This window comes from Myotis daubentonii, chromosome 9, assembly GCF_963259705.1.
Source record: "Myotis daubentonii chromosome 9, mMyoDau2.1, whole genome shotgun sequence".
Taxonomy (NCBI): Eukaryota; Metazoa; Chordata; class Mammalia; order Chiroptera; family Vespertilionidae; genus Myotis; species Myotis daubentonii.
Genome location: NC_081848.1, coordinates 66,060,844 through 66,086,023, shown reverse-complemented (window position 1 = coordinate 66,086,023; position 25,180 = coordinate 66,060,844). Strand labels below are relative to the sequence as shown.

Here is a 25,180-nt window from a genome sequence, read left to right as displayed (position 1 = left end):
GAAAAAAAATCCAATGAATCTCCAAGTATTATATATAAATATAATAATATCTACTTTATATCAGTTTGTTCAAGTATGGACAATCTGCCAAACATTGTTACACATCTTGTTCCTCTTTTTAACCAGACCACTATGACCACGAGCTTTATTTCCTCCTCAGATAGCAATAACTGGCCAGAGATAAGAACCCTGCCTATGCCACTATCTATTTCCTCTCATAACCATTGAGGTTTCCTGAAAAATATCACCATTAAAATAACTATAACCATTCTACTCCATCCATCATATCACTCCATACAACCACAAATCTCTAGGATATAAACCATTGAACACAATCTATAGAAAAGAATTATGGCAGTTTTCCTTCTTTGTTCTTAGTCTTTCCAATATTGAATATTCAGTAACTCTGTTATTACAATGAGTTCCCACACAAGTCTCCTCACATAAAATTGAACAAATGATTAAAATATCAGAAATAACTTGGCAGTGTAATCCAATGCACTATAAAACCAAGGATAAATTTCAAGACTTAATGGGGGAGACAAAAAGAAGTTTGAGTCCCACAGTATCAGAAATTGCTATTGACTGTGACATGGATTTTGAATATCCTCCCCCATTAGAAATCGGCACTGGACACTAGATGCAAGAAATTATATCATTGGACTTAAGTAAATGGAACTGAAGGAACCACATACTTCATTCCATTCCTCTTTATGATTCAAATCACCTCCTCCTGCTTAGACTATAGCTAGTTGAGACTAAGATGTGACAAAAAAAAAAATAGAGGCTGTAAGAAATATTAACTATCTCAGCCACGTTTTTCCAGGACGCACAACTGGACCAATTATATAGATTTGTTTTTGTACAAAAACATATGCCCTCTCTCTATTCATTTCCATTATGGTCAGAAACAGAACAAACATTGACCCCACCATGTCTGGACTATGCTGCATCAGAATATTTGGAAGACAAGGTTTCTACATTCTTCGGGGCCTCTGCTGGGTATCTCTCCTTTAAGTTCAGAGGCCTAAGATGGAACAGAGATCAATCTCAGAGTCAAAAAGTAAGCAACAAGTATCTAAACCTTGATATTTCACATATATTTGCAGGTAGATTAATAAATGGTGAAGTAACTGCTCATGTAGGGGGAAAGTAATGAATCCGCAGGACTTAACGATACCGTGTTTGTCTAGCCTCAAGTCAGCTGTGGTTCCATTTGAGCATGTTATCTGTGCCAAAATAAGCCTTCTTTGTTCAAATCTGGTGTGAATTTTATTACACTCCATTAATGTGCATATTATTGTGGATTAAGGTGATTCTGATGAGACAAATCTGTCAAAAATCTCAGGACTGTTGACCTCAGTAATACCCTCTCTTCTTTTGCAAACTTTTCAAGGAATTTTTGATTTCCTTTTTCCTTAGATGTAAATCAAGGGATTCAGTGTGGGAATCACCACACTGTAGAAGACCAACGCAAATCTGTTGAACCTGGAGGAAACACCAGAGCTGGAACTCAAGTAGACAAACATACCCGAGTGTTATAGTAATAAGTTTAGTTAGTATAAGATAGCATAATCAAATTTCATTTTTTATTAGAGTGATTTTTAAACTTTACTTAGAAGAGGAACTTAATTTGTGTGTGACCCTGAAAAGTAACTTGTAACTCCCTGTGTGTAAACAACTTGTAATGCCCTGCTGTTAACTCCTGATAAATCACTTGTAACTCCTGACAAACAACTTGTAACTCCCTCCGTGTGTATCCTGATAAGCCCAGAAGGCCACTGGAGTACACTGATATGAGACACTGAAGAAGCCTGTTATAGTAATAAGTTTAGTTAGCATAAGTAGACTCCATTTTGTATTAGCATAAGTTAGCCTAAGTAGATCCCATTTTATTCTTAGACCAAAACTTGTAAACAACTCCAAAAATAAGATGTGTGTGGGTGATTGATAAGCTTTGGACATGTACACAACTTTCCTGCCTGAGTGTATACCTAGATAACAGGGCGGCACCCGTGTATGGCGCCTGATAGGAGACACTGAAGACGCCCAACTTCGAGGATTTAAAGAGAGCAAATCTGCTGCGGTTCAGACGCCTGTCTGACCTCCACAGACAAGACGTTCTCCTTCCCCCTTGGAAAATGCCATCCCTGCTCTGCTTCTGAGCCCAAACTGTTAGAGGCCTCTCTTCGAGTCAAGAGACCGAGCTCCTGCTGCGGCATATTTGACGACCTCCATGTGTCTCTGTCAGCGAGTGTCTCCGGGTGGCCTGCCAAGGACTGAAACCCATCGGCTCTCTGGTAAATAAACCTGTGTGATTTCTTGCATTGTTTGTTCCCTATGTCTTCTCTCTTCTTAGTTTTTGGTTAAGCTCGGCCATACTAATTAATAGTAAATACCCTTTGACGTCTGTATTGGTATATCCAAATGAGGCGTTTGGGTCACCTGTGCCTAAGTTCCCAAGAAGTGGAACACCGAGGTATAAAAAGGGTGACTGCCATCAAGTGAAAAGCACAGGTGGTGAAAGCCTTGGACCTGTCTTTAGCTAAAGTGATCTTCATGATGGAAAAGACAATATAGACATAGGATGTCATGATAACTAGGGCATTTATTATTCCAAAGATCAGTGTCAATATAGCCATCATGAGTTGTACAAAGAAAGTGTCAGTGCAGGACAGGACTACCAGTTGAAATATGTCACTGAAGAAGTGGTAGATGACATTAGGCCCACAGAAGTGGAGCTGAAGTATGACACACAATTGGGATATAAACAGAAATTCCAGTCAAATAGGAAACCACCACAATCCAACCATAGAGGTTAGGCAAAAGGATTGATGAATACAGAAGTGGGTTACAAATGGCAGCATATCCGTCATAAGTTATGGCTGTCATGACACAAGACTAACTCACTTCCGTGGTTGAAAAGACAAAGTACTGAACAGCACGGTACACAAAGATTATAGTTTGCTGCTCCTGGAAGAGGTTCGACACCATCTTAGGGGCTGTGGAAGTCAGAAAGCAGATATCTATGAAGACAGATTACTAAGGAAGAAATATATGGGCATTTGGAGGTGGGAGGTGATTCTTATTAGGATGATCAGGCTCAGGTTCCAAGTCAGAGTCATAATGTAGATCAACAGGAATACAACATACAGTCCTTCTATGATTCTGGGAAAATCTGAGAATCCCAGGAGATTGAAATGGGTAATCTCCATAATATTTCTTCCACAAATCATTAGCTTGTTGTTCCTAAAATCAGAAAGAGACAAGAGAATGCATCACTGACTCAGGAAATGATAGCATTACAGACCTCACATGTGCCATCTTTTTCCTCCAATGAGCACTGAAAACAAGGGGAAATGTTTCACTGTCCTGGAGGGAAGATTCTCTATCTCCTGCTCACACATGATCTGGGATGGAGAACTACCCAACCCGTGGCTCGTTGCACCGCTACTTCCAATATCCAGCATCTGTCCGTGAAAAATCTGGTAATTTACTTTCTTTATGTGAGTATATTGAAACTGTGCCTTTAATCAAAACAACCTAGGGGTTCTTACCTTTCCAAAGTGAGAGCTTGGATACTGAATGAGATACCTGTCAACCCCATGTGGATGAATTGTGCCTCCTCATTCAACAGGTCATAATTTGCATATTCTCCCTATAATACACCATCTATGGGCCCCCCAACACAGTCTTCCCAGGCAAGGAAGCTAACTCATAGCCCCACCTATTGCTGAGTGTATCCCCTGGCTCATCCCACCAGGAAGCCTGGCCAGAGCACCTGCGTAGCTCAGCAGCACTTGAGGCAAAAGACCAGCCAGTGACTTTGACCTTCTACAGAGCTGACCAGTGGTCCCGTCTGTCCAGGGAGCTTGGTGCACAGTTTTGCCAGGTTTGGAACGCCAAAAATGAGCCCTGCCAGCCTTGAACGCTGTTTTCCCACCTTTCATAGACAAGAAAGCTAATGCATAGTCCTGTACACTGCAAAATGCTGCCCCAAACACTGCTCAAGCAGGAAACCTGGCTGGATGCCAGGGTTCTTGTTCCAGCATCTAGAAGGGTTCAGCAATCTGGGGAAAGGCTGTGTGTAAATTAAGTCAGAGTCCAGAGATGAAATATAATTTTGAAAGGCATTTGGAGGTCAGAGGAGCCAAGCTAAAGAAACTAAGATGTCCTGGTCTCAGGACCCCATGCTTTGTATTAACACTAATTGTCCCGAGGTGAGGTGGAGATATACACTTCAAAGGGTAGGGTTTCCTATACACAGTCCATTGTCAGATTTGAGGAAATGCCTCTGGCTGTTCAGGTGTTTGGCCAGTAGGAGGCAATAACATGTAGATTAAGATGCCCTGAGCTGTCTGGCAGCAAGCAATCATCCTTTTCAGGTTTGGGGAAATGCCCTTGCCACTCCAGATGATTCAGCCCTGCTGAACATGCTGGAATTGACTTCCAGCGGATGGAGTCATGGTTTTCACGGAATTTTTGTCCCTGCTAATTTCATGCCCACTTTGTCATATCCCTTCTGGAAGCATTAAAATGTTTTGCAATACATTTGATGTGTACCTGATGGGAAAGGACATTTCAGCCTTTAGATAGTTACCACTGCAAAGCTTGTTCCACAGGTGCCCGAGAGCTCAACTTGCCGCAGAAAACTCCACTGTACACAGAGAACTATGTGAAGCTAGGGAAGCTGGTGTTAATCTCAGAGCACCTTTTTTTTTTTTTTTGCCACATTGCTTTTCTCAACCAGTTCAGATGCTGTCATTTCTAATTAAACCTTATTTTTAGTTGCCTGTTATTTATCAAGGACTCCTCAGCTTTCTTCTTTTGTTTTGGGTGAAGTTTATCTTGGCTCTCTTCTGTCAGCTTTTTCTCATACCGTTCTTTTTTCTTTTTCAAAAAAGAAATATATTTTTATTGATTTCAGAGAGGAAGGTAGAGGGAGAGAGAGATAAAGGGTGTCGCTAAATTCACGCAAGAAGGAATTTTGATAGAAAACACAGGCTTATAATTAAAAATTGTAAACTTTTTATTGATTCATAAAGTGTACAAGTATACGGTTATGTATGGAATAACATATTGGGTAAAAGGCCTCCATGGCTTTGCTGGCACATACACACTCGTTTGTTGATATTTTCCATGACCGTTTTGCATTAATGTGGCTGAATTTCGATGAGGCTCATTTTCATCTTGATGGCTTGGTTAATCGACAAAATTGTCACATTTGGGGTTCAGAAAATCCATGAGTGATTGTTGAGAAACAAATGCATCCACAATGTGTCACTGTTTGGTGCAGATTTGGGTCAGGAGGCATCATCGGACCATTCTTCTTAAAAAATGCGGCTGCTCAGGCAATAACAAAAGTGTACATATGTGCCAGAAAAGCTGTAGAGGCCATTTACCCGATGTGCTATTCCATACATAACCCTATACTGTATACTTAAGGCTAGGGTTTCCTATACACAGTCCATTGTCAGATTTGTGGAAATGCCTTCGCTGTTCAGGTGTTTGGCCAGTAGGAGGCAATAACATGTAGATTAAGATGTCCTGAATTGTCTGGCAGCATTTTTTACATTAAAAATTTACAATTTTTAATTATAAACCTGTATTTTATATAAAAATTACTTCTTGCATGAATTTTGGGACAGCCTTTAGAAACATAAATGATGAGAGCTATTGATCAGCTGCCTCTTGCACACCCCCTACTGAGGATCCAGCCTGCAACCCAAGCATGTACCCTTGACCGGAATCGAACCCAGGATCCTTCAGTCCTCAGGCTGACACTCTATGCACCGAGCCAAACCAGCTAGTGTCCTCACCCCCCTAGTGTCTGTGTCCATTGGTTATGCTTGTATGCATGCCTACAAGTCCTTTGGTTGATCTCTCCCCCTTAGCCCCACTCTCCCCTGCCTTCCCTCTGAGGTTTGCGGCCTAATTGATGCTTCTCTGTCACTGGATCTGTTTTTGTTCATCAGTTTATGTTGTTATATTCCACAAATGAGTGAGATCACGTGACATTTATCTTTCTCTGACTGACTTATTTAGCTTAGCATAATGCTCTCCAGGTCCATCCATGCTGTTGCAAATGGTAGGAGTTCCTTCCTTTTTACAGCAGCGTAGTATTCCATTGTGTAGGTGTCCCACAGTTTTCTAATGCACTCATCTGCTCATGGGCACTTAGGCTGTCTGTTTACTTTTAGATGGGACTACTTGGTGTGAAGGTTTAAAAGAGTGGGAGATGGAGAATGAGAGGAAACAATGATTGTACGAAAAAGGTAGAGAGACAAGGAGGAAAACGGGGAGAATGGGGCAAAGTGTGTATGAAGCTCTGAAAAAGTAAACACTATATTCAATCTCCCCAAACACACATTAAGAAGGAACCTTTCCACCTCCCTTTACCTCATTTTGCCATCTTCTTTCTCCAAATATACAAGAAGAGAAGCAATTTTTGTTTTGTAACCTGCCACTGTAGGAGATTAAGCCTTTGGTCTTTGAGTCTGGCTTTTCGTTCCCTAGACAGTACATGGAAAGGACATGTTCACATGAAATTCATCTGATATCGTGGCTCTATTTCTGAAGACCTTTGCTTTGAGATAGAGATAAAACCTCTGTTCTTCCATAAGGTCTCCTTGGGTCCCAATGCCTGTTTATTTCTGGAGTGTGGTTGTACCAAAGGGTGTGTTTTGTCTGTCTTCCAACTAGATGGTGCCCGCCATCTAGTCTACCAACACTAAAGAGAGAAGCTACCACACCCAGTGTATAACTGTTCCAAGCCATGATTGCAAGAGCCTGCTATGGCAATGTCTTTACTTGTGGAAATCATAGGGCTCTCATCTCTGCCAGACCCGTAACCTGTATTGCACACAGGCTGTCAGCATTAGAAGGGGAGAGAGAAGCATGGGAAGAGTGAGTATGAAATAAAAGCACAAAGGTCACATACAAACATACAAACTGGTTTATTTTCCCCAGCTGTTTAGATGTTCAGGGAAGGTAGCAGTACATCAAGATGATAGGATAATGTGTGGATACATGGTATATCTCCTTATATGCAAAACAATCAGTCTCTTCCTGCTCAACTGAAGGTCAGAAAAATTCAAACCAGGTATCTGGGCATAGAAACTCGAAACACAAGTGTTTCCTCATTTGTGTGAATGATAACAGAATAGGCAAGTTCTAGGTTTGTCTAGCAGTAAGACTAGAAACATGAGATTATTAATCTTTAGAAAAAAGTTTTAAATCTCATCAGAGCCCATTTAATGTACCAGTCATGAGTATGTGAATGAGTCTGTGTGTGTGTGTGTGTTTGTGTGTGTAATCAAATGTAACTACCCCAAAATTAGGTGAATGTGGGTGGTACTGACACTGTTGTAATTACCTAGTTATTAATAATTAGAGGCCCATTGCATGGAACTCATGCACAGAGGGGGTCCCTCAGCCCAGCCTGCACCCTCTCCAATCTGGGACCCTTCAGGGGACATCCCTCTCACAATCCAGGACCACTGGCTCCTAACCATTCACCTGCCTGCCTGATCGCCCCTAACCACCTCTGCCTGCATGCCTGATCACCCCTAACCATCTCTGCCTGCTGACTTGATGCCCCTAACTGCTCCCCTGCCTGCTTGATTGCCCTTACCCTCCTCTGCCTGCCGCAGTGATCAACCCTGACTGCCTCTGCCTGTCAGCCTGATCTCCCCCTAACTGCTCCCCTGTCAGCCTGATCGCCCCCTAACTCAGCCCCTATTGACCTGATCACCCCCTAACTGCCCTCCCCTGCCAGCCTGATCGATACTCACTGCTCTCCCCTGCAGCTCTGATCGCCCCTAACTGCCTCTGCTCAGCCCCCACCACTGTGGCTTTGTCCAGATGGATGTCGGGAAGATGTCCTGTCTAGTTAGCATATTACCCTTTTATTAGTATAGATAGGAAAGGAACAAAGGGATGCCAGATATTATAGGCATGTCATTTGGGCAGCTCCACCAGAAAGCTGCAAGTTTACACTCCCCAGGGAACCACCAGCCTATTCCCTGCAAAAAACTGGGGAAAGTGGTCTGAACAAGATAAGATAGATGCATGCCCAGTAAAGCTGAAGAGACACAGGGAAGGCACTTATCTGTCAATCAAAATCGGGGACAGGGATGGTTGACCAGATGGGTATCACCACTGCAAGTGCGTGAAAATTTGGGAATACATAACCTCCTAAACGAAGGGGTTCTCTCTATCTCTCTCTCTCTCTCTCTCTCTTTCTCTCTCTGTCTCTCTCTCTCTCTCTCTGTCTCTCTCTCTCTCTCTCTCTCTCTCTCTTTTTGCTCTTGGCACACTTAGCTTGTGACTCTTGTGACTCTTGGCTTCCTTGCATTCACTCATGTGGTCCACAATCAATTGATGGACTACAACTAGGCTGATGCTGTACTGGACCCTGCTCCAATATGGCATGGAAACTATGGACACTGGCTCTGATTTTACCGCTGCCAAAGCCCCAGCTACATTTTTTTTGACTGGATAAAGGCAAATGGGACTTTGGAAACCCAGGGGTGTAATTCATTCTCTATGCTTCTCAAGTAAACATTTATTTAGCCCTGTATGTTTAAGGGCAACCAGGAAGATAAATCAGATGGTTTCAAGGTGAATGCCCCTCGAAATTCCCTCCCTGCACACAGTCTTGACCTCTATCCGTCCACTGACTTCACACTCATGCCATCCCAGTTTCCCAGTTAGATGATATGGCAGCCCCATCCCAGACCTCAACATAATTGGAACATGCTTGATTTTAAAATCTCAAGCTCTAAAATGTACCTTTATCAAAATTTCCTGTTTTCTTTGTTTTGTTTGTTTTGTTTTGTTTTTACTGTGCAATTTACCAAATCTATTCTTGGTGACTTCTTGATCCTCAGGCCCTCCCAAGTTCATGAGTCCATCACCCTGGCTCCATGTGTTTCCTACCACCACCCCTCACTATTTTCTCCTATTTCCAGTATAATTCCCAGACTTAGATTGTTGGTGATAGCTGCTATTTAAATGTGGCCTCCAACCCCACAAAGGCATCTACTTCTTCAGCCTCATGTTGATTTCCTGTCATAGTTCTCACAGCCACCTCAAGGTAACCTTTCTTGACACCCTCATATGGATATCATTTCTCCCTCTTCTAAACTCTCATAGCTTGTATTTGTTGTGCCCTCATGGCTTCCATTGCTTTCTGACTCAGATAATAGTTGTGTGTCTAATTGTACTATTCCTCTCTGAAGTCTTTTAAGGTTTTAATTTCTTATTCATCTTTGTTTCCCAGTGCCTCGCATCAAATAGAAGCCCAGTGACTGTTTCCGTAATCGAATAGCACAACTCTTCTACAAAGAAACTTAAAAAAATAATAATAGCTTAATCAGATATCAACTGCAAAAGTTCAGAAATAGGTATTTTTATTGAGAAGCAAATGAAAATATGCCATGAGAGTATTAGCTTGCTGTTGCTGCATAATGAATTAGCTCAAATTTAGCAACATAAAGCAATAGACATATTATTTCAGTTCTATAGATAGGAAGTCTGAACACCCAAACTGGGTTCTCTGCTTACTGTCTTCCTCCAGAACAGGGTAAGGAAGAATATTGGAATCCTTTTGCCTCACACACCTCTTCAAGCAAAATGTCACCTTTTTTTTGCATCATATGAAGTATGGAGGGAGGAGACTGTAATGTCCCTTTGGCAGATTATTTGGAAAGAACTTGTTGCTTAGTTCAAAGACAAATTTTCTTATTGCAAGGATTTTCTTAACTTTATCCAAAGATAAAAGGGACTGACAAAGAAGTTGTGAACCCTCCACATGAAGAGACCTATTAAAGAGAAGAATTCCTATCCCCGGGGCACCAAGTAAAGCTGGGTGTATTCAGCCTCTCTCAGATATGCGTGCCCAAATATTTGAAGCGATAGTCCCAGCTGAAGTGGCAGTGATTGAGGGAAAAGGAGTATCCTGCGTGGACCACTGTGGGGAGATGTTAACATTCCCTCCTCTTGAATGGTAGGTTTGTTTGCCTTGTTCCTCATCTGCTGCCTGTTTGCTAGGTCCCATCAGCAAATGTGAGCTGAGGTCCTGCTCCCTCATCTATCAGATGAGGGGCTTATAGCCAAGCTGTCATGACCCAATATTTGTGACTATAAACTGAAAAGAGTTACACACACTGAAGGCAGTATCATCACTATCACTAGCCAGATCCATCTACTGCCCGCCTTGTCCCTTAACTTCTCAGTTACTACAGGCTTGGGATGGATCTCCCTCTAATGGTTAATAAAACTCTATCAGGATTTCACATTTTGGTGTCTCATCATTTAAAAATATATATATAGCCCAGCCGGTGTGTCTCAGTGGTTGATCATCGACCTATGAACCAGGGGGTCATGGTTTGATTCCCAATCAGGTCACATGCCCAGGGTGCAGGCTTGATCCCCAATGTAGGGCATGCAGGAGACAGTCAATCAATGATTCTCTCCTGTCATTGATGTTTCTATCTCTTTCTCCCTCTCCTTTCCTCTCTGAAATCAATAAAAAAATATATTAAAGTAAATAAATAATACACATATATAAAACATTCCAGTTTACTTGCTACTTCATATTAATTGGTTAATTTGATCATCTTCATAGCCATGTAATATTGTTCTGGCAATCCATATATAACTCTGATCAGTACAAGTCAAGCCGTACTACAAATGCATAAAAAGAGAAATGTCTATTAAGAAGAAATCTATGGTGATTCTCTTCATTCCTCCCTCTGACAAAAAGGGGCTGCTGGCCTCTCCTCCTCCTGAATCCTGCATTTGGCTCAGTCCTGTCCCAAGAACATCTACTTGTTCATTAAGTGTCCTGTTGGTGAATGATCTATCTGGACCATGCCACAGCGCAATGGGTGAGGGAATTGCAAGAATCCTGGCAATATTGGTCAATTCTAACAGAACTTGAGGTCTGAGACTGTGCAGGGCTATGGAATCCAACAAGGGTGCATGTTGACTAGGTTTGTTAGTTTAAGTGTATCGTGTTTGGTTTTTTTTGTTGATTTGGAGAAGGGAAGTTTGTTTTGTATATGATTACTTCCCTCAGGAACAGAGATAGGTTAGTGTTTCATTTGATTTTTATTTTCGAAGGAATTTTACCTCCATGGCTCACTTTCTTTTTCTCTTTCATTATCACATCACTAAGGAATACCCACAATAGACATGGTGCCTTCCCATGAATGTCACCCTTGGTCCTATACACCTGCCCAGTCTCTTTCCTTTTTTTTGTTTTCTTAAACAGCTTTACTGAGGTATACTTCACATATCCCAAAATGTACCCTTTCAAAGCATATGATCCAGTAACTTTGAGCATATTCAGAATTTAGCAATCATTTCCACAACCTAATTTTGGAATAGTTTCATCAAAAGAATCACCAACCCACTACCAGTCACTCCCATTCCTCTCCACCCCTTCATCCCTAGGCAACCACTAATCGTTTTTCTGTCTCTATAGATCTGCCTATTTGAAGGTTTAATTAAAATGGAATCATACAATATGTGATCCTTTGTGCCTGCCTCTTTCACTTAAGTTAACCTTCTTGAAGCTGCTCTTTCATAGGCAGAGCCATCCATCGATACACTCCCCTGCATCCTCTCAGTTTAAGAAACTTGGGAACCTTTACAAACCTCACTTTGATCTTCACTTTTAGACATCTACTTTCATTCACTGAAATAAAATATTAGGGCACTTATGCAAAGTGGGATACAGGTATATATAGCATTATCTTCCACATTTAGAATATAAAATAATTGAGATGTATAGTGATAAACAGTGCAAATCATCAGCAATCAGTGCTGATTAGGAGCTTTTAACCTATTCTCAGAATCCTATAAGCTACTAAACCCCATTCTCCTCTGCTAACAGAGCAAAGAAAATACAACTTCTTCGAACTCCTTATCTTAGAGCCCTTCCATTCTCAATCATGGTGCTCAATTTTGTTAGCAGCTGAGAAATCCAGAAAATAATGTATAATAGAATTAATAGATGCAGACCATTTTCCCCTATGACAATACCACATAAAGTACACTTGTGTATTTAAACAGATGACTAATGCAAAAATGTTAATCACATGTAGGTACAGAAGGGGAAACACACAGTTTTATCCAAGGGCCTGTCTAATTACTGAGTCTCTATCATGACTATTTAGTCTCTGATTCTTTGTCATTCATCATAAACTTTTGCACAGGGATATGTGCCCTACAGTGCCAGTTCCTAATTCCCTTTTCTAGTTACATAGTGAAGATGGAAGAACAAAGGTGATGCTATAGCAATAGCAGGCAAGGAATTGTCTAGGGATCCCTAATGAGCCAATTGGTCAACCAAATATTAAATATGACAAACTGTACACATTCCTATTACAACAAATTTCTTTTTGTGTGAAGTTGACAAATCTTTGATCTGGTATGGTTACTTTGCTTTTTTTTGACATTCAAAATGAAAACAACTTTATTGCAAAGTTTAGGACACAATAGACTTCACAGAACAACAGAAATGAGACAATCCCAAGACACTGGAGTGTAACATCGCCGCTGACAGGTTAGTATTCCTCACCCTCATCCTCTCCCTCAATGCTATCTGCTCCAACCTCCTCATAATCCTTCTCAAGGGAAGCCATGTTCTCACGGGCCTCAGAAAACTCTCCTTCCTCCATGCCCTCACCCATGTACCAGTGGACAAAGGCACGCTTGGCATACATCAGGTCAAACTTTTGGTCCAGGCAAGCCCAGGCCTCAGCAATAGCTGTGGTGTTGCTCAGCATGCACACAGCTCACTGTACTTTGGCCAGGTCTCCACCAGGGACCACAGTGGGAGGCTGGTAGTTAATGCCAACTTTGAAGCCAGTGGGGCACCAGTCCACAAACTGGATGCTACACTTGGTCTTGATGGTGGCAATGGCAGCATTGACATCTTTGGGGACCACGTCACCATGGTACAACAGGCAGCAAGCCATGTATTTACCATGGCGAAGGTCACATTTCACCATCTGGTTGGCTGGCTCAAAGCACGCATTGGTGATTTCTGCTACAGTAAGCTGCTCATGGTAGGCTTTCTCAGCAGAGATGACAGGGGCATATGTGGCCAGAGGGAAGTGGATGTGGGGATAGGGCACCAGGTTGGTCTGGAATTCAGTCAGATCAACATTCAGGGCTCCATCAAACCTGAGGGATGCAGTGATGGAGGACACAATCTGGCTAATAAGGCGGTTAAGGTTAGTGTAGGTTGGGCGCTTAATATCGAGGTTTCTATGACAGATGTCATAGATGGCCTCGTTGTCAACCATGAAGGCACAGTCAGAGTGCTCCAGGGTGGTGTGGGTGGTGAGGATGGAGTTATAGGGCTCAACTACAGCTGTGGAGACCTGGGGGGCCGGGTAAATGGAGAATTCCAGCTTGGACTTCTTGCCATAATTGACGGAGAGATGTTCCATCATCAGGGAGGTGAACCCAGAACCAGTTCCCCCACCAAAGCTGTGGAAAACCAAGAAGCCCAGAAGGCCTGTGCACTGGTCAGCCAGTTTCCGAATTCGGTCCAGGACCAGGTCATTGTCTCCTTGCCAATGGTGTAGTGTCCACGGGCATAGTTATTGGCAGCATCTTCCTTGCCTGTGATCAGCTGCTCAGGGTGGAAGAGCTGGCGGTAGGTGCCATTTCGAACTTCATCAATGACTGTGGGTTCCAGGTCTACAAACACTGCCCTGGGCACATGCTTGCCAGCACCCGTCTCACTGAAGAAGGTGTTGAAGGAGTCATCTCCCCCGCCAATGGTCTTGTCACTTGGCATCTGGCCATCGGGCTAGATGCCGTATTCCAGGCAGTAGAGCTCCCAGCAGGCATTGCCAATCTGGACACCAGCCTGGCCAACATGGATGGAGATGCACTCACGCATAGCTGAGACTTGTAGGGTTCGGCGGGGCTGAAAAATGCGAGGTACCGGGAACAAGGACCTCCCACTGACAGATTACCAAGGAATCCGGGGGAGAAGTCTGGTTACTTTGCTTTAAACAAGCTCACAAGTGAAGAAATTAATCCATAAATCCCACCAATAAAAAATAGGTTAAGTAGGAGAATTAACATAATTGTTTAGGCAATTCTTTGTTTAAAAAGATCTCTCTTTACTAATACCAATCTTAGCACTACCTACAATGAGATGCTGAGGAGGCTGGTTGGTCTCCTGACAGCCTTGATCAGTACTGACATCTGTGGTCCTTAAGGTAGTATTTGTTAGGTAGGGATAGACTATTGAGTGTGATGGGGCACACCACCTCTACTAACTGCAAAAATACTTGTGGATTGCTTGGCCTATTGATGTATTAGGTCAGAACTCTTGAAGGATGACAGATTGAGCTTCCAGATACTTCTCGTGCATTTTCCTGTCCCTGTGCCAGTTGTGGGTTTCCATTACAAGAGCGAGAAAACTGTAACTCAGCCCACAATTAGAAGAGCTGTAGGTCAATGTTTTAGTTGACATTTTCTACACTGTACACCTGAAATAAATTTCATTAGTAACAGCAGGAGTAGATTCTCTTCTTCCATCTGTTTAGGGCATCTTTGATTTCCTTGTTCCTCAGGCTGTAGATCAATGGATTCAGCATAGGGATTACAACAGTGTATAATACTGATGCCAACTTGTTTTGGCTCAGAGAATCGCCAGAATTGGGATACAGATAAACAAAGATACCTGAGCCAAAGAAGAGGGTCACTGCGGTCAGGTGAGAAGCACAGGTGTTGAAGGCTTTGGACCTGCCTTCAGCTGAAGTGATCTTCAGAATGGTGGCAACAATATAACCATAGGATATCATAATAATGAAGACAGATGAGACCCCAAAGATTATTGTCAGCACAGACAGCATAACTTGGATAAAAAAGGTGTCAGAGCAGGATAGGATTAGCAGCTGGGGCAAGTCACAAAAGAAATGGTTGATGAGGTTTGGCCCACAGAAATGCAGCTGCAGTAAGGCACACAGTTGGATAAATGAGCCAAAGAATCCAGTTACACAAGATGCTGCCACCATCTGCACACAGAGGGTGGGGGACATGATGGCTGTGTAAAGCAGAGGATTACAAATGGCAGCATATCTGTCATAAGCCATGGCTGTCAGGAGACAGCATTCAGACAGACCCAGGCCAGAGCAGAAGAAGTATTGCATGGTGCACCCCGTAAAGGAGATGAATTTGTGCTTCTTGAAGAAGTCCGATAGCATCCTGGGGACAGTAGTAGAAACATAGCAGATGTCCAACAAGGACAAGGAACTGAGGAAAAAGTACATAGGTGTGTGCAGATTGGAGTCAGTCCTGATGAGAGTGATGAGGCCCACATTCCAGGCCACTGTCATCAGGTAGATCCCTAGGAATATTGAAAAGAGGACAATGGTGAGCTTTGGAAATTCAGAGAATCCCAAGAGAATAAACGTTATAATCATTGTACTGTTCCTTTTCCCAGTCATTGCACTGATGATCCTAGAATCTGTAGGCAGAAAAGAGAATAAATCTCTCAGTCAGTTGTTATCTCAATTTCTATTAAAATAAACTACCTTCTACCCACACTGAACATAGAGTCAAGAGAAATAGTGAGCCATTTTAGATGACATAACCCTGGTTAACTTTGCCTCTAAATAGCTATAATGGTTTTACAAGTAAATTTTCCCACATATAAAAGAGGATAAATACACTTTTCATTATTAACCCATCAGGCTCTTTAAACACAGAAGAAAGTATATTGACATTTAAAAAACCATTTAAACAGGTGCTTTGGAAATTTTAGGATATTAGTAATGGGGTTATAACTCCTGTGGAAAGCTTCGTGACTAAGAGCATGGCCTTAGATGTCATATGGCTGGTTTTGGATTGTGGCTCTGCTATCTGTGAGCTTTTTTACTCTGAACAGATTGTCTATGATCTTTCTGCCTGTTACTTTATCTGTAAAATAGGGATGACAATAACAATAGGACCTATCTCAGAGGGCTCTTTGAGGTTAAATTAGTTCCATTATATACAGTGCCTGCCATGCATATAGTATTATATGAAGTGATGTCACTAAGGAATAGCTTTCTTTTTTAAAATGTATTTTTTATTGTTGATAGTATTACAGATATCTCCCACTCCTCTCCTTTTCCTCCCTCCTAGGAATAGCTTTCTAATACAATTTTGAAGCACCCTTTGGTGTGTGAAAAACTTAAAGTTTAAATGTTAAAGGGTTGGTCTTAGAGATAACATTATCCGACCATTGTTCATTTATTGTTACAAATCAATAACAAATTTATAACTAAGAAACATAATTAAAAACCAATTATATATGTATAAACTATTAAGAAGTCAAATATTAAGTTATAATAAAAATTATAAAACACTTATAACTTAAATATATTGAGACATACTATTTATCAGATCTTGTAGATTTTTAATTGAAATATAATTCTCATATAAACATTATATAAGTTTAAAATGTACAATGTATTGATTTGATACATTTATATATTACAGTATGATTATCATAATAACTTTAGCTAATACCTCTATCATGTCATATAATTATTATTTCTTTTTTTGGTGAGAACAATTAACAAATATTGTAGATTTAACCTAAAATGTATGTAAGGAGATACAGTTGTCTTAAGTGCATATAAAAGATTAAAGAAAATACATGATCTGATCATAATTCTTACAGAGGAAAGAACAAAAATTTTTAAATTAAAGGCAGCCCCCACAGCTGCCTTCTGCTGGACCTGGATGTTGACTTCACTCTAGATATAATTTTAAAATAATACAAGAAAATCAAAGTTGATTTTTGGTAGATCTGATGACACCAAGACGAAACAACAAATTTTAAAACAATGAAAATGGGGATCCTGGAGATATTATAAAGGTAATAAAAGAATACTCTAAGCAAGATTACATCAATAAATTTTAAAACTTAAATAAAATGTAAAAAATATAACTTGCCAAAACTGACTCAAGTAAGAATAGAAAATTTGACTATTCTATAAACACTAAAAAAATTTGAATCAGTAGTAAAAGTCTTCCCTTGAAGAAAACTTGAGGCCAAAATGGTTTTATCAACAAGTAGTACTGAGTATTAAAAGAAAACAATAATTCTAATCATACAAAAAATTTTCTGTACCTCATTTCTTCATCTGTAAGGGAAGAATGTTCATAGGGTTTTTGTGAAAACTTGTTTTAGGATGGTATGTGAAGTATATAATAGAGTGCTGATCACCTAGTGAGTCATCAAAAATGAGAATTATTATATTAATAATAAATAATAATGATTATATCATATAGGTATTTTGCTAAATAAAAATATTTTACAGGGGGAAAAATAGATCATTTGGTGGTTAAAATGTAGGGCTCCTTGGCCCAGTTGGTGAGCTAGCAGCAAATCTCCATGCCCTCCAATCCTCACTCCACCTACTTACTAATGCCTGAAATTCCATGTTAGATGGTTTTCTTTTGGTTCAAATACCTGGGTTTTTGTTAAAATTCAAAGAATCCCATTGGATAGAGGATATGGAGCATGGCTACTGTAAGAAAATGAAAAGATTAAATGGTCATCGAACTTGAATATATGAGCTCGCTGAGTTGAGGGCATAGAAGAACAGGATTGCAAGAGTGAAATAAAGCCAAATTGAAGAAAGAAAGCTATTTCTATTTTACTCACCCAGGTATTCTTGTAGATAATTCAACAGGTGTCTTGTAGATATCTGGGAAGTGCTGCCCCCACAGCTGCCTTCTGCTGGACCTGAATATTGACTGCACTCTAGGTATCTCAATGTGCATAGAGTGCTTCCAGGAATTAGAGGCTATAGACATCATATGAGCATTCAGGGTGAAGACATTTACTTCCCTCAGGCTCTGGGCTTTTGGCCATGGTTCCTGCTAACCATGGCTGCGACAGACATACTTCCAAATAAGAATTCTCTTAAGTGTCTCCTTGGGTCCAGTGTGGAAAGAGAAGAGACAATTAACAGAAAGCAACATTTTCAGTTAATTACTCTCTAGAGTAATGGATGGAGAAAATGAGAAATGCTCCCAGCTGATTCCATTTCTCCACACTTTCATGTGCCCTCATGACCTAATTGAAGCAAGTTCCAATTTTCCTTTCTAGACTTTCAGTATTATGACATTGGGAGGAACTCTCAACACAGGGTGATCATATCATTCATTATCCAAACTCAACAACTTTGGTCATGAAAAGGAGAGTTATTAATAACCATGTCAGGACAATAAGCAGAATTGTCCCAAGCAAACCAGGTGGTATGGTCACCCAAAATTTAAGGTCTTTATCAGGACAATCATTCATTACGGTTTTGGTGATTATGTGCTCAGGCTGTGGGCAGACCTACCTGGGTTGAATTCTAACTTAATTAGTTATGAGTTCTGTGACCCTGACTTTTTACTTAATCTCACTGTGCCTTCGTTATGTAGTAAAATGAAGGCAATAATAGCACAACTACCTAAAAGGGTTGTGGTGAACTGAGATAAAATAATACCTTCCCAGTGCTTGGAAGTACTTAATTCATGTTATAAAATTGTTATTACTAATATAATGACTGTATATCTCCATTTTTCTGTTCATACTAGAGGTCCAGTGCACAAAATTCATGCACTCCGGGGGTCCCTCAGCCCGGCCTGCACCCCCTCACAGTACAGGAGCCCTCGGGGGATGTCTGCCTGATGGCTTAGGACTGCTTCCCACAGGATCCAGGCTTCTGGCTGACTGGCACTCACCCTGTGAGAGGGCACTGACCACCATGGGGAAGCTTCTGCATTGATCATCTGCCCCCTGGTGGTCAGTGAGCATCACAGCAAGTGTCGTTCTGCCATTTGTTTGATTTGCATATTACCCTTTTATTATATAGGATTTTTACCAAACTGGGATCATATTAGTATCTTCACCAATTGGGACTAAATCTTTGAGGGATTCCTAGCACTCCCTTAATAATGTCTTATAGTTCTTCTTGGCTTAAAAACATGTGAACTAAATAAGTTATGTTTCCACACACCCAATAGATAATGCTTACAGGTTAACAGCAATAAACACACATCTTAAGAAAGTGAAAGTGTCCCAAATACATTTTATGAGATCAATATTACCCTGCTACCAAAGAAAGAAAACTACAAGCAATAAAACTATAGCTCAATATAACCTCATGAACATAGATGCAAAAATTCTCAACAAAATATAAGCAAATCGAATTCAACAATGCATTAAAAGTATTACACACAGTTATCTACTCGGATTTATCACTGGGATGCAAAAAGGGTTCAACAGCCTGGCATGGGTGGCTCAGTGGTGGAACATTGACCTATGAACCAGGAAGTCATGGTTTGATTCCCAGTCAGGTCACATGCACAGGTTGTGGGCTCAATTCCCAGTATGGGGTATGCAAGAGGCAGCTAATCAATGAATCTCTCTCATCACTGATGTTTATATTTCTCTCTCCTTCTCCCTTCTTCTCTGAAATCAATGAAAATATTTTTAAATGGTTCAACATACACAAATCAATAAATGTGACAACTCATTGATAAATCACAGATAAAAATCACATGATCATTTAATAGAGTAGAAAAACCATTTGACAATACACAACATTCCTTCATGATAAAAACTCTCAATAACTTGTGTATGAAAGAAACATATCTCAACATAATAAAGGCAATATATGACAAACTCACTGCTGACATCATACTCAATAGGAAAAGACACGGAGATTTTCCTCTAAAATCAGAAACAAATTAAGGGGGAGAAACCAAGATGGAGGCATAGGTAAACACTGGAATTGCTGCCTCCGACAACAACTTCAAAAATACAACCAAAAGACAAAAAGGACATCATTCAGAACTACAGAAAGGCTGGATGAGTGGAAATTCTACAACTAGAAGGAAAGAGAAAAGCACACTGAGACTCAGAGGAGCTGTGGAAGTAAAGTGCAGAGGTACGGAGGCTCGAGCGTGCAGAAAGGGGCTGGAACCTGAGGATGCAGCTGTCTTTTTTAATCGGGAGGGAATCACAAGTTCCTCAGAGGTGCTTGGAGCAATTACTGTGACACTGAGACTCGGGGCCCCTTAGGGCAGGGCTGAGGATCAGCCATAACTACTTGCTCTGCCCCGTTGATTCCGAGACCCCACCCCACCCAGGCTGGGGCAGAGGCTTTTGCATATGAATGCCCTGGCCCTTTGCAATCTAAAAATCACCTAAAAAATTGCAGCTGTGCCAGACAGACCCAGAACTTCCAAGAGAAGGCCCAAGGCCCCACAGCAGCTTGCATTGCTTCACAATTGGGCCTCATCTGGGCACCTTCAAACCCCCAAAAAAGGAAGGGGAATCTACAGATCTCTTCATAGCTCCTGCTGGGTAGCCTCAGGCAGAGGCTAAATTAGCACCTCCTTAGATCCAAGAGCCAGTGTACCCAGTGGTCAGAGGGGGACCATCCAGATTACAACTCCTCAGATCCATAAGGAACACACTCAGGGGGCAGACTCAGTGAGCACCAAAACCCTACTGAAGCAAGTCTTGCCCCAGAAGGGTGTCTTCAGCACAGAAGTTCTTCCACTGCAGACACAGCTGATTCTCACAGCCAATTGGCCTGGAGGTCAATTCCTCCCAGTGATACCTACAACTATCAAGGCTTAACTACAACAAGACTGTGCACAAAGCCCACAAGGGGGTGCACCAAGAGTGTCTACCTCAGATAATTGGGACACTTAGCACAGAAAGCCACTCTATCGACACAGTGAAGCATAAAAAATGCCGAGACAAAGAAACAGGACACAAATGACAGAAATGGAGGAAAGCAAACTACTAGATATAGAGTTCAAAACCACACTTTTTAGGTTTTTCAAGAATTTTCTAGAAACCGCCAATAAATGTAGTAAGATCCTCAAGAAATCTAGTGAGACCCTCCATGTTGTGATAAAGGACCAACTAGAAATTAAGCATACACTGACTGAAATAAAGAATATTATACAGACTCCCAACAGCAGACCAAACGATCGCAAGAATCAAATCAAAGATTTGAAATACAAAGAAGCAAAATCCCCCAACCGGAAAAGCAAAATGAAAAAAGAATCCAAAAATACGAAGATAGTGTAAGGAGCCTCTGGGACAACTTCAATCGTACCAACATACGAATTATAGGGGTACCAGAAGATGAGAGAGAGCAAGATATTGAAAACCTATTTCAAGAAATAATGACAGAAAACTTCCCCCACCTGGTGAAAGAAATAGACTTACAAGTCCAGGAAGCGCAGAGAACCCCAAACAAAAGGAATCCAAAGAGGACCACACCAAGACACATCATAATTAAAATGCCAAGAGCAAAAGACAAAGAGAGTATCCTAAAAGCAGCAAGAGAAAGATAGTCAGTTACCTACAAGGGAGTACCCATACGAATGTCAGCTGATTTCTCAACAGAAACTTTGCAGGCCAGAAGGAAGTGGCAACAAATATTCAAAGTGATGAATACCAAGAACCTATAACCAAGATTACTTTATCCAGCAAAGCTAGCATTCAGAAGTGAAGGTCAGATAAAGAGCTTCACAGATAAAAAAAAAAAAAGCTAAAGGAGTTCATCACCACCAAACCAGTGTTATATGAAATGCTGAAAGGTACCCTTTAAGAAGAGGAAGAAGAAGAAGAAGGTAAAGATACAAATTATGAACAACAAATACACATCTATCAACAAGTGAATCTAAAAATCAAGTGAATAAATAATCTGATGAACAGTATGAACTGGTGATTATAATAGAATCAGGGACATACAAAGGGAATGGACTGACTATTCTTGGGGGGAAAAGGGCTGTGGGAGGTGCGGGAAGAGATTGGACAATAATCGTGCACCTATGGATGAGGACAGTGGGTGGGGAGTGAGGGCGGAAGGTGGGGTGGGAACTGAGTAAAGGGAGGGGAGTTATGGTGGGAAAAAAGAGGAACCAATGTAATAATCTGAACAATAAAGATTTAATTTAAAAAAACCAACAATAATGAGGTACCATCTCACACCTGTCAGAATGGCTATCATAAACAAATCAACACACGACAAGTGCTGGAGAGGATGTGGAGAAAAAGGAACACTTGTGCACTGCTGGTGGGAATGCAGACTGGTGCAGCCACTATGGAAGACAGTATGGAGTTTCCTCAAAAAACTAAAAATGGAACTCCCATTTGACCCTGTGATCCTACTTCTAGGAATATATCCCAGGAAACCAGAAACACCAATCAGAAAGGATATATCCACCCATATGTTCATAGCAGCACCATTCACCATAGCTAAGATCTGGAAACAGCCTAAGTGCCCATCAGTAGATGAATGGATTAGAAAACTGTGGTACATCTACACGATGGAATACTACACTGCTGTAAAAAAGAAGGAACTCTTAACATTTGCAATGGCATGGATGGAACTGGAGAGCATTATGCTAAGTGAAATAAGCCAGTCAATGATGGAAAAATACCACATGATTTCACTCATTCATGGATAATAAAGACCATTATAAACTTATGAAGAAAAATAGATGCAGAGACAGAACTGCCTCAAACAGACTGTCAAACTGCAGCGGGAAGGCTGGGGAGGGTAGGGGGGCAAGAGGGGGGGGTTAAGTGATCAACCAAAGGACTTATATGCATGCATATAAGCATAACCAATGGACATAAGACACTGGGGGATAGGAGAGGACAGGGGATTGTCAAGGGCTGGGGGAAAAAAGGATACATATGTAATACCTTTTGTAATACTTTAAGCAAATATATATATATATATATATATATATATATATATATATATATATATATGTATCAGAAATAACTTGGCAGTGTAATCCCACTAGCTATAAAACCAAGGGTAAATTTCAAGACTTAATAGGGGAGCGAAAAAGACATTTGAGTCCCACAGTATCAGAAATTGCTATTGGCTGTGACATGAATTTTGAATATCCTCCACCATTAGAAATCAGCACTGGTAGCAAGATGCAAGAAATTATATCATTGGAATCAAGTAAATGGAACTGAAGGAACCACATACTTCATTGCATTCCTCTTTATGATTCAAATCACCTCCTCCTGCTTAGACTATAGCTGGTTGAGACTAAGATGTGACCAAAAAAATATTGGGTTATTAACACTAAAAGATGCTGTAAGAAATATTAACTATCTCAGCCACATTTTTCCAGGAGGCACAACTGGGCCAATTGTGTAGATTTTTTTCTGTAGAAAAACATATGCCCTCTCTCTATTCATTTCCATTATGGTCAGAAGCAGAACAAACATTGGTCCCACCATGTCTGGACTATGCTGCATCAGAATATTTGGAAGACAAGGTTTCTACATCCCTGGGGGCCTCTGCTGGGTATCTCTCCTTTAAGGTCAGAGGCCTGAGATGGAACTGAGATCAATCTTAGAGTCAAAAAAGAAGCAACAAGTATATAAACCTTGATGTTTCACATATATTTGCAGGTAGATTAATAAATGGTGAGGTAACTGCTCATGAAGGGGGAAAGTAATGAATCCCCAGGACTTAACGATACCATGTTTGTCTAGCCTCAAGTCAGCTGTGGTTCCATTTGGGCATGTTATCTGTGCCAAAATAAGCCTTCTTTGTTCAAATCTGGTGTGAATTTTATTACACTCCATTAATGTGAATATTATTGTGGATTAAAGTGATTCCAATGAGATAAATTTGTCAAAACCTCAGGACTTTTGACCTCAGTAATACCCTCTCTTCTTTTACAACCCCTTCAAGGATTTTTTGATTTCCTTGTTCCTTAGATGTAAATCAAGGGACTCAGTGTGGGAATGACCACACTGTAGAAGACCAACGCAAATCTGTTGAACCTGGAGGAAACACCAGAGCTGGAGCTCAAGTAGACAAACATACCCGAGGTATAAAAAGCACAGGTGATGAAAGCCTTGGACCTGTCTTTAGCTAAAGTGATCTTCATGATGAAGAAGACAATATAGACAAAGGATGTAATGATAACTAGGGCATTTATTATTCCAAAGATCAGTGTCAATATAGCCATCATGAGTTGTACAAAGAAAGTGCCAGTGCAGGACAGGACTGCCAGTTGAAATATGTCACCGAAGAAGTGGTGGATGACATTAGGCCCACAGAAGTGGAGCTGAAGTATGGCACACAATTGGGATATAGAAACAGAAAGTCCAGCCAAATAGGACCCAAGCACAACCCAAACGTAGAGGTTAGGCAACATGATTGATGAATAGAGAAGTGGGTTACAAATGGCAGCATATTTGTCATAAGCCATGGCTGTCATGAGAAAAGACTCACTAACTTCTGTGGTTGAAAAGACAAAGTACTGAACAGCACAGCCCACAAAGATTATCATTTCCTGCTCCTGAAAAAAGTTCAACAGCATCTTAGGGGCTGTGGAAGTCACATAGCAGATATCTATGAAGACAGATTACTAAGGAAGAAGTATATGGGCATTTGGAGGTGGGAGTTGATTCTTATTAGGATGATCAGGCTCAGGTTCCAAGTCAGAGTCATAATGTAGATCAACAGGAATACAACATACAGCCCTGCTATGATTCTGGGAAAATCTGAGAATCCCATGAAAATGAAATGGGTGATCTCTGTAATATTTCTTCCACAAATCATTGGCTTGTTGTTCCTAAAATCAGAAAGAGACAAGAGAATGAATCACTGACTCAGGTGAAATGATAGCATTACAGTTCTCATGTGTGACATTTTTTCCTCCAATGAGCACTGGAAACAAGGGGAAATGTTTCACTGTCCTGGATGGAAGATTCTCTATCTCCTGCTCACTCATGATCTGGGATGGAGAACTACCCAACTCCTGGCTCATTCCAATTTCCAGCATCTCTCAGTGAAACGCCTGGTAATTTACTTTCTTTGTGTGAGTATATTGAAACTGTTCCTTTGATCAAAACAACCTAGGGGTTCTTACCTTTCCAAAGTGAGAGCTTGGATACTGAATGAGATACCTGTCTACCCGATGTTGTTGAACTGTTCCTGTTCATTCAGCAGGTCATAATCCGCATATTCTATAATACACCACCTATGGGCCCCCAACACAGTCTTCCCAGGCAAGGAAGCTAATTCATAGCCCCACCTACTGCTGAGTGTATCCCCTGGCTCATCTGACCAGGAAACCTGGCCAGAGCTCCTGC

The 25,180-nt window shown here is 41.0% G+C and overlaps 1 protein-coding gene and 3 pseudogenes across 1 annotated transcript; all 4 read right to left on the bottom strand.

Moving 5' to 3' along the window:
• Window positions 1–942: 942 nt before the first annotated feature.
• LOC132241915 (olfactory receptor 5AN1-like) lies at window positions 943–3,607 on the bottom strand (annotated as a pseudogene).
• Window positions 3,608–12,466: 8,859 nt separating this feature from the next.
• Window positions 12,467–14,016, bottom strand: LOC132241120 (tubulin alpha-1C chain-like; annotated as a pseudogene).
• Window positions 14,017–14,537: 521 nt separating this feature from the next.
• On the bottom strand, window positions 14,538–15,482 carry LOC132242248 (olfactory receptor 5AN6-like). The gene has a single exon (XM_059711150.1). The coding sequence runs from the start codon at window positions 15,480–15,482 to the stop codon at window positions 14,538–14,540; it is 945 nt and encodes a 314-aa protein (XP_059567133.1).
• Window positions 15,483–23,734: 8,252 nt separating this feature from the next.
• LOC132241914 (olfactory receptor 5AN1-like) lies at window positions 23,735–24,647 on the bottom strand (annotated as a pseudogene).
• Between the last annotated feature and the right edge of the window lie 533 nt (window positions 24,648–25,180).